Below are 20,762 nucleotides of genomic sequence, written 5' to 3'. Positions count from 1 at the left end.
CATTCCAAATTTCATTGAAATTGGACATACATAGTGGGTTGTATCAAATACATGAAATCGGGCGAAAATATATATAGGAGCTATATCCAAATCTGAACCGATTTCAACATAATTTGGCATACTCATTTCTGCAACAAATTTAGTCACACATTCCAAATTTCATTGAAATCGGACATATGTAGCGTGTTTGGTATTAAATACTTGAAATCGGACGAAAATATATATGGGATCTATATCCAAATCTGAACCGATTTCGATATAGTTTGGCACATTTTGTTATAAGCCACGTTCCGTCACGCATTCCAAATTTCATGGAAATCGGACATATATAGCGTGTTTGGTACATCAAATACTTGAAATCGGACGAAAATATATATGGGAGCTATATTCAAATCTGGACCGATTTCGATATGTTTTGGCACATTTATTTTTAGGCTAAAATCCATCACACATTTCAAATTTGGAGTCTGTATCTGCAACCGTTCTATAGATATTTGCACACAAAGTTAAAATTTTTTGGAGGTACCTCCGATTCTGATGCTATATCTCCGGATCAGAGCGGAATTTCGAAACTTTTTATAGCCTATGTTACTTTCAGGCGATGTAGTAATATACCCTGAAAATTTCAGCAAGATCGGTTCAGCGGTTTTTGAGTCTATAAATTTCAAACAAACAAACAAACATACAAACATTTTTCTATATTATATATATAGATAATCCGACTACCATAAGCAACCAAAATTTCGTGACTATCCGATCAAAATTACGACCAGTAGCGTAATTAAAAGGTTTAGATGGACAGACAGACGGACGGACACACATAGCCAGATCAACTCAGCTCGTCGAGACCAACTTATAATACCCTCCCCACATAGTGGTGTAGGGTATAAAAAAACTGGTCGGAAACAGATTCTTCTTCGTCAAAATCTCAACAAGTATCAGTCGGCTTTGCGGACAGGAATATACCCTGAGCCTGTGTGAACTGAAACTTTCATCTATGGAGAGATTGAATAGCGGCTTCATAACCAAAATCCTTTAAGCCGAAGCTATGTATTAGGAGGTTTTCAGAATTGTGTAGCCATTTGCGGACCTGAAGGAATGGACCGGACCAACATTGTTTATTTTGGAAGTAGATATTATTTTGGGGGTCATTCCTTTTAAAAGATATTGCGCCCACCAGTAATTTCAGTTCTTCACCAATGTGGTTCATTTTCGAGCTAAAACTAAGTTTGGACAAAATATTACTAAATCCAAAATTTAGCCCAAATCTGTTGCTCCATTCAAGAAAAATCGCACATAACGCTTTAGCTAAAATTCTTGAAATTTGAGGGGAAATACCAGAAGGAGTAGACCGAAAATCACCATCTTCGAACTTCATATAAGGCTCGCAGAAATATGGCGCTAAACAAAGTTTGAACCAACGTAATATCCGGTTCGAAAATTGTTGTGCGCACATGGTGTTCTTTACAGCTTTCGAGCCATTTTCTCTGGAAGTATGGACTTGCCCCTGAAAAAACTTGTACTGTAGTAATAGCGGACCAGAGAACGCTTGTTGCAAAAAAGCAAAGCGTATATTTATTTCATGTTTTTACTTATAACTAAATTATTAGCATAAAGGAAGTGAAACCATATTTACTAATTATCCAGAGAGGTCTTAAACTGCACTTTTCTGAAAATTTTAGAAATACTCTGTGGAAGAATATCGAAAGAGTGGATCGATATTGTCCATATTCGAAGTTGATCGAAATTTGGACAAAATATCACAAAGGCCAAATTTTGGACAGAATCGGTTGATCTGTTCGAGAATTATCGTGTTCTCCAGGCAGCCTCCCAGATGGACGAACATATATAAGCGGACTCCAAATTTTCTGAAACACATTTCTTCCAAACACTCTTTGCCCTTAAAACCATTATTTCGATGAGGCACATTTTTACTAAATGCTAAGAGTATAAAAAATGTAGGTTGGGGAAAATTGTGTTTATGGATTTGTATACATGTATAGACCTTGGATTGGCGCCAGAATTTCATTTTAAACGAATTCAAGACTGGTTGCCAGAGTTTTCCTAGTTCCTAATCAACTTATGAGAAGATCCACGATAGGAAACCAGAATTTCTATAAGAGAAACCCGACGATTGTCCCGCGATTGGGTGCTAGAATTTCATCATGGATAGACTCACTATTGCTCAGCATTAGTTCTCTATCAAGAAAACCACTATCAGCTTTCAGAAATTCTTTGCGATAAGATCTACGATTGAACACCAAAATATACTTAGGGAAATAACTACAATTGGTTTCTTTATGACAATAGCAACGATTGAATTTCCGAAATTGACAATATTCTGACACGGCAGCGTGATAAAAGACAAAAAAGAAGACGCGTGTCTCGGCTTTTTTTCCTTTATTTATATAACTGCTAAATAGACCTGTAAATATAAAAAATACTACTGGATAACGTCATGATATCCGCACGCATACATCAATTCTCTACTAATCTCATTTTCCTTCCACAAATTACTCAATAAAATTGGAGTGGAAAATTAAAGCCGTGATTTTGAACTTTTGTGAAGTAGGAGACAAAGGAAAGGTCCTCAATATTCCATGTAAACAAAAAAGTTAAATCTTATGATATTTCTAAGGGTTTCCGATTGTATACTCCTTATTTTGATCTTACCGAAGTGATATCACTGAATTACATAACATTCACTGTAGTTGTGAGTTATTTGATAAATGATACGCCCAAAAATATATGCGATGATTAATATATCTATTGTTTTGAACATATATTAACTCTGATATATTGTCAAAAAGACAAGGGACATTGGCCAAGAAGACTTACGTCATTTTATTTAAAATATAGTAATGAACATCAGTAATATAAGTCTAAAATAAGGTTTACGTCTTTGCTAACATGACCTTTCAAAATGAACTTTCAAATTTTTGGTCAGGTGGGCCCCCCCCGAAATGAAATCCTGGCTACGTCCCTGCTACAAATGTATATTAGGGTTATGACTTTTTACAACCTCATATCCCTTGATCATATTTTGATGAACTTTTGCCTAAAATTAAATAAAATCTTAATTATAAATTGATTCGACAAAAAAAGCTCACGCACAAAAAGCCTTTAAACTTTCCATATATGAGCTTTTTTGAAAACATGTTGGAGTCAAAAATGTTGAAACCACAATAGATATAAGCAAAATGACATAAGCCATATCATAACATATATATCATTTTATATCATACATAACTTTATTCCATATATCATATAAATTTAAAGTGGTTTGTGCGTGACCTTTTTTAATAATTAAATGGAATGAATGTTATTTTTGGCATTAATAGGCAAAAGGTCATTCATACTCGCTACAGGAAATAATTTTTGAGAAAAAAGGTCAAATAGTCATAACCCTAATGTATATATCATTTTATATTGTTCATTTGATTCATTTCATATATCCTAAAAATTAAAAGTGGTTTGTGCGGGACCTTTTTAATATTTAAATTAAATAAATATTATTGTAGTCATAGGCAAAAGGTTATTCTTTCGTGCATCAGGAAATAGTTTTTTGAAAAAAAAAAAAAAAATCATTCCATAGTATTTTTAAAAAATTGTAAAAGTGGTTTGTGCGGAACCTTTTTTATACCCTCCACCATAGTATGGAGGGTATATTAAGTTTGTTTTTCTATTTGTGACGCATCGAACTAATCATTTGCCACCATATAAAGTATATATATTCTTGATCAGTATAAAATTCTAAGCCATGTCTGTCTGTCCGTCTGTTGTAATCACTCTAGCGTTTGCAACAATTGAGCTAGAGCGCTATATTTTTACACCCGGATGTCCTTTTTTCATAGGCAGGTCAAGTTTGAAGATAGACTATATCGGACCACTTCTTGGTATAGCCCCCATATAACGGTACCTCCCGATTGTCGGTATTTTGGGAATTTTAGCTACATTTTTTGACCGTAATTCCACGTTTGAGGTTGCCAGTGGTCACAAAATATCTCCACTTTAAATCGTCAACATAAGTCCATGTTTTAATATAGCAACCATATAACAGTACCTCCAGATTTTCGGTATTTTGAGGATTTTAGCTACAATTTTTGACCAAACTACTAATTTGACAGTTGAGGTTCCTAGTAATCACAAAACACAAAACTGTCGACATAGGTCAATGTTTTGGTATAGCCCCCATATAACGGTACCTCCCGATTTTTGGTTTTTTGAGGATTTTAGCTAACATTTTTCACCGAACTACCTGTAACTTATCTTTTGGGGTTCCCAGTTGTCACAAAATATTTCCACTAAAAACCGTCAACATAGGTCCAGGTATAGCCCCCATATAACGGTTCCTCCCGATTTCCGGTATTTTGAGGATTTTAGCTACAATTTTTGACCGAACTACCTGTAATTTGACAGTTGAGGTTCCTAGTAATCACATAACATCTCCACCTAAAACTGTCAACATAGGTCCATGTTTTGGTATAGTCCCCATATAACCGTACCTCCCAATTTTTGGTATTTTGAGGATTTTAGCTAACATTTTTCACCGAAATGCTTGTAATTTGACGTTTAAGGTTCTCAGTGGTCACACAACATCTCCACCAAAAAGTGTCAGCATAGGTCCATGTTATTGCAACTCAGATGCCTATATCACATTCAATCTATTTTTAGGAACATTTAGAAATATATTTGTTTTTGTTATTAGGTTCTTTATTGACCCTATTTTCAAGATTTAAAAATGATTATTCAGTTATGATTAAGTATGTTACAAGAAAATGTGTGAAATATACCACACCAGTACCATATGCGGAATATTGTCCTGATAACGAAAACGCGTATTTTATTTCGATTCGACGAAAAAAGTTTCCGTACCGACTGCGATTACTAAAGCCCTTTTGATATGTTTTTCCATTTAAAAATGTAAATTTGCTTTGTTTGAATAAATATTTATAGAAAACAAATACGATTATCACAGGCAAAATCATTAAAAACAGTCTGTAACTTTCAGGAATTCATTGCAAATGACCACATATTCACTTGGCCGATAGGTACAATAAATATAAACATAAAATTCGCGAGTTTATAAAGAAAAACAAAAAAAAAAACAAACAAGTAAAAAAGCATTAAGTTCGGCCGGGCCGAACTTTTCATACCCTCCACCATAAAATATTCATTCCTGTCCCCAACTTTAAGTGAGTACGTTAAAATGTCAGATAATGTACATAAAATGCTTCATTCGGGAGGCCCTTTTTTATGGTGCCTATATCTAACTGTCGACAATTTTTGGTGGGCTAGAAATTGGGAGGTACTGTTATATAGGGGTTATAACAAAACATGGGCTTATGTTGACAGTTTTTGATGGGAGCCTTTAATGTCAAATAACTCCTAATTCGGTTAAAAAATTTAGCTAGAATCCTCAAAATATCGAAAATCGGTACATAACGTGGGAACTTCAAATGTCATTAACAGCTAGTTCGGAGGTATCTGGGCTATACGAAAATATGAACTTAAATGAACAATTTTTGTTGCAGAATTTTTGTTGACTTTTAAATTTCAAATTACAGAAAGTTCGTCCAAAAAATAAAGCTAAGGTACGGAAAATCGGGAGGTTTGTTTTGGGGCTATACAAAAACATGGACCTACGTTCGGTTAAACATTTTAAGTAAAATCCTCAAAGTACCGAAAATAGGGAAGTATCGTTATATTGGGGCTATGTTGAAAATTGTTGATGCAGATGTGTGGTGACCACTACAACCTTCCAATGTCAAATTACAGTTAGTCCTGTTAAAAATTGTAGCTAAAATTGCCAAATTACTGAAAATTGGGAGGTACCGTTACATGGGAGCTATATCCGAACATGGACCTATGTTGACAATTTTTGATGGAGAGGTGTTGTGACCACTAAGAACTTCAAATGTCAAATTACTGCTTGCTCGGTTTAATATTGTAGCTAAAATCATCATATTACTGAAAATCGGGAGGTACCGTTATATGGGGGCTTTCTTGACAATTTTTGGTAGAGAGGTATGGTGACCACTAAGAATTTCAAATGTCAAATGTTCAAATTACAGATAATTCGATTAAAACTTGTTGGTAAAATTCTCAAAATACCTGAAATCGGGCGGTAACGTTATATGGGGGCTATTCCAAAACATGGACCTATGTCCACTAGTTATATAAGTTTATTGACATTTAAGAACCCTAAATGTCAATTGATAGCTAAATCGGTCTGAAAATGTAGATAAAAACGTCAAAATGCCGTAAATCGGGGGTACCGTTATATGGGGGCTATACAAGTTTTGTCACATAAGTTTATTGACATTTAAGAACTTCAAATGTCAAATTATAGCTAAATCGTTCAGAAAATGTAGCTAAACCCGTCAAAATACCGTAAATCGGGGGGTACCGTTATATGAGGGCTATACCAATACGTGGACCTATGTCCAAAACTTTTGTTATATAAGTTTATTGACTTTTAAGAACTCTAAATGTCAAATTATAGCTAAATCGGTCTGAAAATGTAGCTGAACCGGTCAAAATACCGTAAATCGGGGGGTACCGTTATATGGGGGCTATAACAATACGCGGACCTATGTCCACAACTTTTGTTATATAAGTTTATTGACTTTTAAGAACCCCAAATGTCAAATTATAGCTACATCGGTCTGAAAATGTAGCTAAAAACGTCAAAATACCGCAAATCGGGGGGTACCGTTATATGGGGGCTATACCAAAACGTGGACCTATGTCCACAACTTTTATTATATAAGTTTATTGATACTTAATAACCCTAAATTTCAAATTATAGCTAAATCGGTCTAAAAATTTAGCTAAAAACGTCAAGATACCGCAAATCGGGGGGTACCGTTATATGGGGGCTATACCAAAACGTGGACCTATGCCCACAAGTTTTGTTATATATGTTTGTTGACACTTAAGAACCCTAAATGTCAAATTATAGCCAAATCGGTCTGAAAATGTAGCTAAAAACGTCAAAATACCGTAAATCGGGGGGTACCGTTATATGGGGGCTATACCAAAACGTGGACCGATATAGCCCATCATCGAACTTGACCTGCCTGCAAACAAAAGACGCATTTTCCCAAAATTTCAGCGTCCTATCTCTATTTTTGTGGATGCTAGAGTGATTACCACAGACGGACGGACGGACGGACGGACGTGCTCAGATCGACTTAGAATTTTACCCTGATCAAGAATATATATACTTTATAGGGTCGCAAATGAGTATTTCAATGCGTTACAAACAGAAAAACAAACTTAATATACCCTCCATACTATGGTGGAGTGTATAAAAAAGGTGCATTAAATGCTCTGAAATATCGCGATTTGTTAAAAAATTGTTCCAGAATGGTTTAATATTGATTTTAAATTGGATTAAAACTAATAACAAGTTATTACGAAAAGCGTATATGTCATTATATGCATTATTGAACTTCAATGCTTTTGGTGCGGAAACTTTTTTCGCCATAGAGAAAAAATTACACTGTATTTCAAAGTATGTTGTTTTTCGTGCTCTACACGGCTATGCGGTGGTATTTTTGATATTTGCAAACATTTGAAAATAGTTATAACCCTAATGAGCAACCCATAACAAGTTTCTGCTCAGGGTCATGTATAAATATTTAACGTTCGATGATTCAACTATTATTTTTAAATCAATATTAATAGATATTTTATCGGCAGAACTTTTGGCATGTGGTTGAAAACGTAAACATTTAGTTGTATTTGGATTTATAATGAATTTATTTAATCTTTGCGAATTCTGTTATGTTCCGTATATTAGGCAAATGTCATTAGCATATAGAAATAATTTATCATAAAATTGCATATTTTTGAGGTCATTAATATGTATTTTAAACAAAAGTGGCCCATGATTCACAGTGTTACCTGGTGTTTTTGCTTCACTAACTTCGTCGTATTGTTGTCTGTTGCGCAAGTAATCACAAAATAATTCCAAACTCATGCCACTCAAGCCAACGTTCTGTAATTTCTTCATTAAAATACTATGATCTAGCAAATCAAACGCTTTGGATAAATCAAACAAGACAACCCCTACGCCCTTGGAGAAGCCGATTTGGTCCCATTGGACATAACTCCCGACATCGTTTTGGGAGTAATGTCCATGGAGAGGTATGTCACGGCACCTAATTTTTCGGATGGACATAAGGGTTATGATTTTTTTACAACCTCGTATCATATTTTGATGAATTTTTACCTAAGATTAGATAAAATCGTAATTATAAGGTGATTCGACAAAAAAGCTCACGTACAAAGTGATTTAAACAGATATATAACTGAAAACAAGTAAGAACGGCGTTAAGTTCGGCCGGGCCGAACTTGTTATACCCTCCACCACAAGTTGTATTGAAGTAAAATTTAATAATTAGTTTCCTTTCGTGTATGAAGAAGACATACAGCGTGTTTTTGTAAAAAGTTTTTGCCCATTCGTTCGTCGATTTCATGAACGAAGACACAATTTGGTTTTCATAGCGGTTGACGTTTGTATTCGTGTGACAAACAAATGAAAGCTTTTTATTTTCGTAACAAAATCAGACGAACGAATACGTCAAAAATAAACGAATGGAGAAGACCCATCGTTTTGAATGAAAATTAAATAATTTGAGTAATAAATGGCACAAAACACACGAAAACTGGAAGGGAATGCAATTTTATTTATTTATATAGAAGCACACGCGTATATGCTCATCCGTTTCTTCATATTATCAGAATTATTTTTGGACAAATTTGATTACATTTTTTCTTATTTTTTGTTTGTCATCTGTTTATCGGGGTTGCCATCAAGTAACACATTTTACGTGCAGATGCCTATGCAAAATTCACAAAATAAGTATCATGTAAACCCTGAAATATAAAAGCTTTTATGAAATAGACGAAAGCTTTTAGATAAAAACGAATAGTTCGTAAAATTTTACAAGAACCAAATTTTGAACGTATACGTTTTAGTACGAACGGTTCGTGTGACAGGCAAGCATTTTTACAAAAACACGCTGTTAATACAAAATTTCAGCAATTTCGGTAAAACAATGTGAGGCACCATCCTATGGGGGCTATTTCAAAACATCGATCTATACCGACAAATTTCTGACGGAAAGTTTTTAGGCTCAAAGAAGACTAAATACCAAATTTCCTATATTTCGCTAAGAGAATGTGGCTAAAACTTAAAAAATACCGAAAATCAAGAAGTACGCTTCTATGGGGATATAGGAAGGCGTGGACCTATACTGATAATACTCTTCTGGAATATTTTATAACTCTTGGAAGACGAAATAACGAATTTCAGCCATTTCGGTTGGATATTGACGTCACAATCTTCAGTATTACGAAAATCGGGAGGTACCGTTCTATGGGGGCTATATCGAAACGTGGACCTATACAAACACAAATTTAAAGGGGAAGTTTGAGTACCCCCAACGAAGTATAAATACCAAATTTCGGCCACTTCGGTGGAATATTAAGGCCATAACGTTCAAAATACCGAAAATCGGGAGGTACCGTTCTATGGGGGCTATATGAAGGCATGGACCGATACCGACAAAGTTCTGGGGGAAAGTTTTATACCACCAACGTAAGTGGTACTAAGAACCAAATTTCAGCCATTTCGGTGTGATAAGGAAGCTAAAACCTTCAAAATACCGAAAATCGGGAGGTACCGTTATATGGGGGCTATATGAAGGTGTGGACCGATACCGACAAAATTCTGGGGGAAAGTTTTGTACCCCTAAAGAAGACTACGTACCAAATTTCAGCCATTTCGGTGTGATAATGAAGCTAAAACCTTCAAAATACGGAAAATCGGGAGGTACCGTTCTATGGGGGCTATATGAAGGTGTGAACCGATACCGACAAAATTCTGGGGGAAAGTTTTATACCCCAAAAGAAGACTACGTACCAAATTTCAGCCTTTTTGGTAGGATAATGAAGCTAAAACCTTAATAATACCGAAAATCGGGAGGTACCGTCCTATGGGGGCTATATGAAGGCGGGGACCGATACCGACAAAATTCTGGGGGAATGTTTTATACCCCTAAAGAAGACTACGTACCAAATTTCAGCCTTTTTGGTAGGATAATGAAGCTAAAACCTTAAAAATACCGAAAATCGGGAGGTACCGTCCTATGGGGGCTATATGAAGGCGGGGACCGATACCGACAAAATTCTGGGGGAATGTTTTATACCCCTAAAGAAGACTACGTACCAAATTTCAGCCATTTTGGTAGGATAATGTAGCTAAAACCTTAAAAATGCCGAAAATCGGGAGGTACCGTTCTATGGGGGCAATACCAACCATACTGCAAGTTATAAAAACTTCTGTACCAAATTTTGACTCTCTATCTTTAAAATTGCGAGCTGTATCTTGGTTTCAACAGGTAAACAGACGGTGGAGGGTATAAAAAGGGTCTGGTACGGTGGAAGCTGTTGTTAATGTGGTCGAGTATTGTATATGCAGTAAAATTGATTGTGGCTCCAAGGGCGGTGGGGGTGTCTTCTTTGATTTATCCAAAGCGTTTGATTTGGTAGATCATAGTATTTTAATTAAGAAATTAGAGAACATTGGACTTAGAGGCATGACTTTGGAATTATTTACTGATTACTTGCGCAACAGACAACAATACGTGGAAGTTGGAGAAGCCAAAATCACATTGTTACCTGTGAATCATGGCTTTCCCCAAGGTAGTGTTCTTGGGCCACTTATATATATATATATATTAATGACCTCAAAAATATGCAATTTTATGGTAAATTATTTCTATATGCTGATGACATTTGCCTGTTATACAGTTATAAGCATGAATAAGTTTTGGAAACACAAGTATCGTATGACGCTTCTTTGTTAACAGAATTCGCAATAATAAATAAATTGGTTATAAATCCAAATAAGACTACATTTTTACTTTTTCAACCACATGTCAACAGTTCTGCAGATAAAATGTCTATTCATATTGATGGAACAATAATAGTTGAGTCGTCTAGCGTTAAATATTTGGGCATGACCCTAAGCCGAAACTTGTTATGGGACGCTCATATTAACAGCATTCGAAAGAAGGTATCTGCTGCTACAGGAATTCTGTATAAATTTAAGTCAAAACTCAACACAGAAACTAAAGAGTTCATTTACCATCCGCTTATTCACTCTCAATTGACTTACCTCCCAATTATCCGATGTAGCATCTGCTGCATATTAGGGTGCAAAATACAGTAAAATGGTCATAATTTCCGCGAAGTTCATTTACATTTTATGCGCATCCGATTTTAATAATCACCATTAAAAAATACATCATTCTATGCCGTTTTAACGCGATCCATCTAGAACCGTGGATGCAGCATCGCACTCAATTTTTAGAAAAAATCTTTTATATCTCTGGATTTACGAGAGTTTTTAAATATCTGTTTTCGCGCAGTTTAGACACGCGTATCGATCTATTTATTTAAGTAGAACTGACACATCCAAAACGCGTTTTAATATGCGATATTTTCAAAATAATTTTTTGCAAATTTTCAAAATTTGAGGGGTATCATATCCGACGATCTAGTGGGTGAATTTGTACGCGTCATGGCTTGTAAGATTCAGAACGTAAAAAAAACTAAATTTACGCAGGTTTCCACTGAAATCTAATGATGTTTGTAAATTTTCAACCAAAAAAATAGGTTCTTGAGAAAAATTTACGCACAAAAATTTCGTGTTTGGGTGCGGATTACTGTGATCCTGTGAGAGCTACACACCCTCATGTTATACATTAAAAAATGCGAAATTGCGAGTACTACAATCAAATAATAAGCTTTCAGGGAAATCCAGCTGCGCGTCCCGATTAGAGCAAAAATTCAAAAAACCCCATTTTTCAGTCTTCAAAATTTCAGCATCCGTTTGAGGTAGATACAGAGGATATATTAAAAAATCATACATTAGAAACTTCAACTCGGAAGTGTACTCTTTAACTTCTCCTTTGAGCATTAAGCTCTACATTGTGTTGTAAAACCACTAATTGGAAAATAGCATAATTAAACTTGTTTCCTTCAACGATTTTTTCCGATTTTTTTACATTAGTACGGCCACAGCTTCCGCTCAAATTATTATTTTAAGAAACCCCTCGGTGAATCGGGCTAAAACAATTTATTTTACCGAAATGCGGTCAAAAGTTATGGTATAGTAAAACTGATCGCGAGTTACAATACCCCATACCTCAGTTTCAACATAACGTCGGTGTCATGCTTAAGTGTTCCATACGCCATTTTTGACTTTTTGAGATACATGTGGTTTCTAGGGTTTTCCGGTATGCTCTTTCTGAATTTCTAGTCGGCTTTCTCCTCTCTGCTCTAGTTTCCGAGATATCCACGCCTCGACGGAAAAGCATAATCTTTTTTCAGTTATGAAATTAATATTTTAAAAACTTAGAAGTTTAAAAACACATTTCAAAAATCAGAATTTTAATTTTCTATTTAGAAGTATTTAATTTATTGAGGCAAATATGGAAGATTTTTTTGTCACTTTGTTCCATGTGATTTACAATATTTCACATTTGTGTCATAAGTGCGGATATGGAACAAATCGACAAAAATTCTTTTTTTAAAAAAATCTCTATAACTTTTATATTCCAATACGTATTCCTCAAAATTTTTGCAAATATGTTCTATACACTATTATTAATATTTCAAGTCAAAAATATAAATATTTTCTTAAGTCAGTTCCACGTAGTTGTGACGCAAAACATTAATATGCGATTATCTCAAAACGGGCAAATGGCGTATGGAACACTTAAGCATGACACTGACGATAAGTTAATTTTCTACAAAAAGCTGGATATACATACACAAATTTTAAGATTTAACAAGTAAAAAAGCGTTAAGTTTGGCCGGGCCGAACTTTTCATACCCTCCACCATAAAATATTCTGAACTAAAATGGAATAATAAGTTTTCATTCCTGTCCCCAACTTTAAGTGGGTACGTTAAAATGTCAGATAATGAACATAAAATGCTTCATTCGGGAGGCCCTTTTTATGGTGCCTATATCTAACTATGTATGTTGACAATTTTTAGTGGGCTAGAAATTGGGAAGTACCGTTATATAGGGGTTGTAATAAAACATGGACCTATGTTGACAGTTTTTAATGGGAGCCTTTAATGTCAAATAACTCCTAATTCGGTTAAAAATTTTAGCTAGAATCCTCAAAATACCGAAAATCGGTACATAACGTGGGAACAATTTTTGTTGCAGAATTTTTGTTGGCTCTTAAATTTCAAATGACAGAAAGTTCGTCCAAAAAAATAAAGCTAATGTACGAAAATCGGGAGGTTTGTTTTGGGGCTATACCAAAACATGGACTTACGTTCGGTTAAACATTTTAAGTAAAATCTCAAAGTACCGAAAATCTGGAGGTATCGTTATATTGGGGCTATGTTGAAAATTGTTGATGTAGATGTGTGGTGACCACTACAACCTTCTAAGGTTCGGTTAAAAATTGTAGCCAAAAATTGCCAAATTACTGAAAATCGGGAGGTACCGTTATATGGGGGCTTTATCCATACATGAACCTTTCTTGACAATTTTTGGTGGAGAGGTGTGATGACCACAAAGAACTTCAAATGTCAAATGTTCAAATTCAAATTCTCAAAATACCGAAAATCGGGAAGTACCGTTATATGGGGCTATACCAAAAAATGGACCTATGTTCATAATTTTTTTTTTCGAATATACGTTTTTTGGACACTACGAACCCTAAATACCAAATTATAGCTATTTCGGTCTAGAAATGTGACTTAAAACGTCAAAATACCTGAAATCTGTCAAAACGTCAAAATACCTGAAATGGGAGCTATTCCAAAACATGGACCTATGTCCACAAGTTTTGTTATATAAGTTTATTGACACTTAAGAACCCTAAATGTCAAATTATAGCTAAATCGGTCTGCAAATGTAGCTAAAAACGTCAAAATACCGTAAATCGGGGGTACCGTTATATGGGGGCTATACCAAAACGTGGAGCTATGTCCACAAGTTTTGTTATGTATGTTTATTGACACTTAAGAACCCTAAATGTCAAATTATGGCTAAATTGGTCTAAAAGCTTCAAAATACCGTAAATCGGGGGGTTACCGTTATATGGGGGCTATACCAAAACTTGGACCTATATACATAATTTTTTGTAGATATGTTGTTTGCCCCTCAGGAACCCTAAATGCCAAATTATATTCGGCCTGCAAATGTGGCAAAGAACGTGAAAATACCTCAAATCGGGAGGTACCGTTATATGGGGGCTATACCAAAACTAGGACCTATATACATAATTTTTTGTAGATATGTTTCCTGGCCTGAAGGAACCCTAAGTGCCAGATTATAGCTAATTCGGTCTGCAAATGTGGCAAAGAACGTGAAAATACCTCAAATCGGGAGGTACCGTTATATGGGGGCTATACCAAATAGTGGACCGGTATAGCCCATCTTCGAACTTGACCAGCCTATGGAAAAAAGACCCTCGGGTGCAAAATTTCAGCACTCTATCTCAATTATTGCAGACGCTAGAGTGATTACAACAGACGGACAGACGGACATGGCTAGATCGTCTTAGAATTTTATCCTGATCAAGAATATATATCGAGCCCTTCCCGCGAAAATGATGTAAGCGACATTTTTTCGATTTTCGTTTTTTTACGGAAATCTATGAAGAATATTCCAACACATAATCTCCCAAATTTTTAGAACTCACCCATGTACCGTTACGAAATTAGAGCAAAAACAATTTTGATGTAAGCGCCATTTTTTCTTTTTGTATACATTTGTTTGTGACAGCGAATTGTCGCTTACATCAAATTGCACATTTACATACCATGTCGTTATTCAACTATATTACAAGAAATACGTTTTAATCTTATAATTCTTCGAATAAATACTTGCTATAAAATTAGTGTGCTTTGTTTTTAAATTACAGATAAGAATTACTCTAAAAATGATTTGTTTCAAATAATTTTTTTTGATGTAACCGCCACTTCTCAAAGTAAAAGCCTGATTGCGTGACAGCGAAAAAGATGTAAGCGACACAAACTACCGTTATATTGAAGATATTCCACAATTTTTTTATTTTTTCAGTAAATAGGATTTAATAACAGAACTATACCAAATTTGAATAAACAATTTTGGTTATATCAAAAGTTATTCAATAAAAACCGTCTCCTGTAAAATTAGCTTTTTGTCGCTTACACCTTTTTCGCGGGAAGGGCTCGATATACTTTATAGGGTCGCAAATGATTAGTTCGATGTGTTACAAACGGAATGACAAACTTAATATACCCTCCATACTACGATGGAGGGTATAAAAAGATATACATAAGTATAATTTAGCCTCTCTTATGCCTATTAAAGGCGCTGAGGCATTAAAATATTATTGTACTTTATTAAGACTAATGTAATAAAAGAATTATTAAAAAAAAAATAAATTTGTGTTTATCGATGATGAAGAAACGTGCATTCTTTGCTGTTAATTTAATACGTTTATTGACACTTTGAATAATGACGATAGCTGAAAATCAACAATTATACAATAAAAATGAATAAAGATTTTTTGTATAAGTTGCTGTCCAATTTTATATTCAAAAACAGTCGATTTATTGGTGTTCAAGCTTTAACACCAGTTTGTTCTTCGACAAAGACATATCAACATGTATCAGTTTTTAGTTTGTGTGCTAATTTTGTTAATAACTCTATGGCTATGTCATCGTTTCAATCATCGGCGATTATTTCATTTGGCCACAAAAGTTGGATCAAATAAATTACAAATGATTTTGGGCTTGGGGCCCGTATTGTCATCGGAAAGTGAGTTGAGTGTCTTAAAAAAAGAACATGGAATTGTAAACAAATTCAAAATACCACTTATCGGCTAACAGTGTGGTCCAAATGCACGACATTTAAATTGAAAGTGGAAGTTTTGAAAGATAATATGAAACATTTTCACGTTAATTTTAATGAAATGATACATAAAATAAATCTGCAAGCACTAAATTCAATGCTAAACAGAGCTCCGATTTACTCGCGAGTGAAAATTTTGGGGGGAGGCTGTAAGTTTTTTTGGGTTCAATTTTTTTGGTGGAAGTGGGGCAAATTTTTTTGAGGGTGGGTTAAGTTTTTGTTTTGTTGTTGAAAGAATTCAAGAAGAGTTTCACTCGCGAGTGAAATTTGAGCGAAGTAGATCTAGTATTCGGAGATCTGGTGCTAAATCACTGACAAAATGAATAAGACAAAATTAACGTATTAATGCTTTAAGGTTTAAAGCAATTTGGCCGGATAATTAAAATGGCTTTAAAAAGTGTTTTTAAGACAACATGAAAAGTGTTTTTAAAGAGAATTTTATAATATACTACCTGAACCCGGTAAGCTTTTCAACCCCGACTAGGATTAAATATATGTAAATGAATGTCCTTATATAAAGAATATGGAGAATTTTTGGTGAAATCGGAAACTTTAGCAAAAAGTGATTTTTGATTTCCTTGAGGATAGGTGAAAATAAGAACAGAGTTTGTTTTTTATTTTTGATTTTTATTTTTCCGATATTTCGCATAATCTATGATCATCATCAGGGAGTTGACTTAAAAAAGAAACAATAACATATTTTTCAAGAGATAATAAGGAACTAAAAGGATTTGAAAGGAATTGAGTTAGAAGAATGAAATATTCTACAAAAAGATTCGCCAATCGATTTGACTGAAGACATGCATTCTCAAAACGGAGCTACAATAACGCCAAAGAGAGATAGGAAGCTATTTTCCCAAGTATTATAGGGGAAAACCAGTAAGGAAAGGATCAAAGTCGGGCGGGGCCGACTATATAATACCCTACACCACTGTGAATATGTAAAATATATATGGGAGCTAAATCCAAATCAGAACAGATTTTGATATCATTTTTCACATTTGTTTGTAGACCAAATTCCGCCACATAGTTCAAATTTCATCAAAATTGGGCATATATAGCGTGCATCAAATGCCTCAAATCGGTCGAAAATATTTATGGGAATTATATCCAAATCTGAACCGATTTCGATATGATTTGCCACAGTTATTTCTAGACTACCCACCGTCACACATTCCAAATTTTATTGAAATCGGACATATATGGCGTGTTTCGTTCATCAAATACCTAAAATCGGCCGAGAATATATATAGGAGCTATAGCCAAATTTGAACCGATTTCTATATAATTTGAGACACTTATTTCTAGACTAAATACCGTCGCACATTCCAAATTTAAGTGAAGTCGGACATATATAGCGTGATTCGTGCACCAAATTCCTTAAATCGGGCGAAAAATTTCTATATAATTTGGCACACTTATTTCTAGACTAAATTCCGTCGCACATTCCAAATTTCATTGAAATCGGACATATATATCGTGTTTCGTGCACCAAACGCCATAAATCGGGCGAAGATATATATGGGGGCTATATCCAAATCTGAACCGATTTTTACCAAAATAAATAGCGTTCGTCCTTTGGCCAAAAAAAAACAATCTTCCCTAATTTCCATGCGAATCGGACAATAAATGCGACCTGTACTTTGTTTACAAAAATACATGGACAGACGGACAGACAGACGGACATGCGTAAATCGACGCAGAAAGTGATTATATGTATATCCCCAAAAAGGAACTCTGGGTCTATCTCGTTTCCTTTTGCATGTTACAAACTAATGCACAAAGACATAATACCCCTTACCACAAGGTGGTGTAGGGTATAAAAAAAATCATCACGCGATATCTCAGAAATTTGACCTATGGTGAAAATTTCCTTTTGGGTTCTTAATATACTCACCAAGGGCTTTCATCTCCAAAAGTAATTTTCCACCCCCAGACTTTGAGTTCCATTTTGTGTCACAGTGTTATCAATTAAATTTTTCCATGTTTTTCAATTCCGTTCATGTATATTCGGGCACAGTGTTCTGTGTCTGTATTTGTTTTGCATTTCTGGTTTTTTATCAATCATCTAAAACAAAAAGGAAAAAAATTTGGGTGGAATTTTTCCAATTTTTTATTTAAAATCAATGACTGAACTATTTCTTGAAGTTTTTTGTATTAGACTACTATTTATTTTAAGTCCTAGTTTGGTAGTGTGTTTCGGATAATTACTATTTTTTCTAAAAATTTTTAAAATTTTTGCTTACCAAAAAAATAAAAATACTAAGACCCGTTCTTACATCTTGCCTTTAAAGTCCATTTTTGTTGTCCCTTACTTTAAGAAAAGTAGGAAATAAAGTTCGCATTACCAGTAATTTGTTATTACATATTCCATTTAAACTAAATGTTATATTTTGTAAAAATATGGCAATATCAAGCAAAAAAGAAATCTGCCCGATACCTGCCAAAATTTAACTACAGAAAGGATGTAATGATGGGCTTAATTTTAGTTAATTTCTCGTTAGAGTCGAGCTTAATGACCAAGTGAAAAAGGAAATCCGAAGATTCGAACCCACACAACCACCACTATGTGACATGTTTCGCCTTTGGTAGAGGCTCAGCAGACATATCGGCTGTGGAGCGGCTTCGCTATCATCTAACTTTTCCTCTTTCAAATGCAATTTGTTTTTTACAATACTGAATATTTGTTCATTCATTGTATGGCTTCCATGACAAACGCTTATCGTAGTCTTTCAAAGTTATGAGTTTGGCTCTGAACGCTAAAACTCCGTGACAACACATTCTTCATGTGTTTTTTTTCAAGGTCGTGGGTTCAAACCCCAGCTTGGCTCAAGCTAATTTTTTTTATTTGACAAATTTGCCTATTAGGGCGATGATCATTTTTAATATTATTTTTAATTAATTTCTCGTTAGAGTCGAGCTTAATGACCAATGATTTTTAGTCAAAAACGTCATTCCGTTATATCCACTTATGCTGGTACTACAATTGGTCTACCAATTTTCAAAATCGGAAAATGCAGAAGTATTTAAGATAAATTCCTAAATAAAATGACAAATCAAATATTAATAAATGTATTTTTTTATTTGTTTTGGTAAAATAACAAATGTTTCACACTGATATAAGTCCCAATTTACATTAGGCGAGTTTACTTGCGGCAATTGTCAGTTTGATGGAGAGAGAGGTGAGGTATATGGTAACCCTTTGCCTCTCAACACCCTCTCTCACCCACAAACTGACAATTGCCGCAAGTAAACTCGCCTAATGTAAATTGGGACTATAGGAAAAATTGTATTGACAAATTTAAAAAAAAAAACTATCAGCCTGTTCATTAGGCCGGGGCGATTTGAAAACCTTCATGAGCCCTTCGCGTGAACTGAGCAAAAAAGTCCACTGGACCATATATCTACCGTGAAAATCGAGCCTCCCGATTTTGACTTTAAGTTTTTTGTTGACGTTTTTTTGGATATTTTGGCATATAACAGACAAACCATTGAGATTTTCGATCCACCACAAAGACAAAAATTATAGCCAAGACAGTAATTAAAAACTCTCTAATACATTGCAAAAGCATTGGAATGCTTTTTCAGGCAGTTTTGGCCTTGAGAATGTGCAAACATTTCGGAAAATGTCGATAAATGGCATTGTACCATAAAATTTGACGAGAAAGTTATTCAAGCGTTCTGATGCCAAATTCTATCGTGTTGGGATCTATGGACAACCAAAATGCCCTTAGTTCGTTTGGGCCACTTCGTTTTATTTTTTTATAACAATAAAAGTATTGAAAATCTGGGTTTCTTACATTTTTAAATTTAAACGGACATATCTTCTTTTTCTCACAACAAATTTATTGATCCTTCGTACTTTTAAAGGGGCGAATAATATCTTTCAATCAACATATTATTTTTTTAATCGGTTAACAAATGGCAAAGTTATAGTGGTTTAAGTCTGAAAAACCCCACAAAAAATCTATAACGGAATTTCTCATAATTTTCAAAAATATTATGTTGTTTTGTTTTGTTCAATATTTATTCTGAAAATTGTGAGAAATTCAGTTATAGTTCTTTTGTGGGGGTTTTCAGACTTAAACCACTATAACTTAGCCATTTGTTAGCCGATTTAAAAAAATAATATTTGATCAAAAGCTCATTTATAGTCGGATTGATATAAAATTTTGCACGAAGCATATCTTCTGTACAAGGATTAATCCTATGGAAAATTACGAAAATCGGTCCAGATTTGGATGCAGCTTCCATATATATTCGGATCTGATATGAGATAAAAATGCACCAAAATCACTGAAATTTGACACATGCAACCTGAACTAGCCTAAAAAAAACATTGAGCCAATTTTCAAACAAATCGATACAGATGTATATGGGGATTTCTGAGTGAAATCGGACACTTTTTCAAGATGAGGTTTTTGATTTCCTTTATTTTTTGCTGCGGTGATGCTGCTCATTAGCAAAACATTTTAGTATATTTTCAGATTTTTTTGGACTAACCGTTCCAGAGATATAAGAAATACTCATAACTTCTTTAATATTGGTCCAATTTGAAAAAATCTTTTTTTGTATGTTTTGTTTTATCAGCTGTTAAATAAAAAATAACAAAAAAATTTGCACAGTGGGCTTGGATGCTATTTCCGCGATTTAATATTTAAATCAATTTTTAAAGATGTTCGACCCCTTCGATTTTCTTTAAATTTTTTTGTATTAAACTACGTTCAATTACAAAAATTTTAAGTCATATGTGGTAATGGGATTCGGACGATTAATATTTTTTCTAAATTTTTTAAAATTTGTCAATTCAATTTTTATAC

The 20,762-nt window shown here is 34.3% G+C and overlaps 1 protein-coding gene across 1 annotated transcript in view; it reads left to right on the top strand.

The window, feature by feature from the left end:
• Positions 1-15,812: 15,812 nt before the first annotated feature.
• The window catches only part of LOC141398343 (probable cytochrome P450 313a4), a 33,373-nt gene continuing 28,423 nt past the window's right edge, over positions 15,813-20,762 (top strand). Inside the window, exon 1 of the mRNA XM_073975630.1 lies at positions 15,813-15,849. Within this exon, the coding sequence (XP_073831731.1) occupies positions 15,813-15,849 (37 nt within the window). The remainder of the gene's footprint in view (positions 15,850-20,762) is intronic.

Source organism: Musca autumnalis, unplaced genomic scaffold (genome assembly GCF_047663935.1).
Source record: "Musca autumnalis isolate F117 unplaced genomic scaffold, ASM4766393v1 scaffold_3, whole genome shotgun sequence".
Classification (NCBI taxonomy): domain Eukaryota; kingdom Metazoa; phylum Arthropoda; class Insecta; order Diptera; family Muscidae; genus Musca; species Musca autumnalis.
The sequence above is the reverse complement of the archived record's forward strand: the minus strand, read 5'-3'. Positions and strand labels throughout refer to the sequence as shown.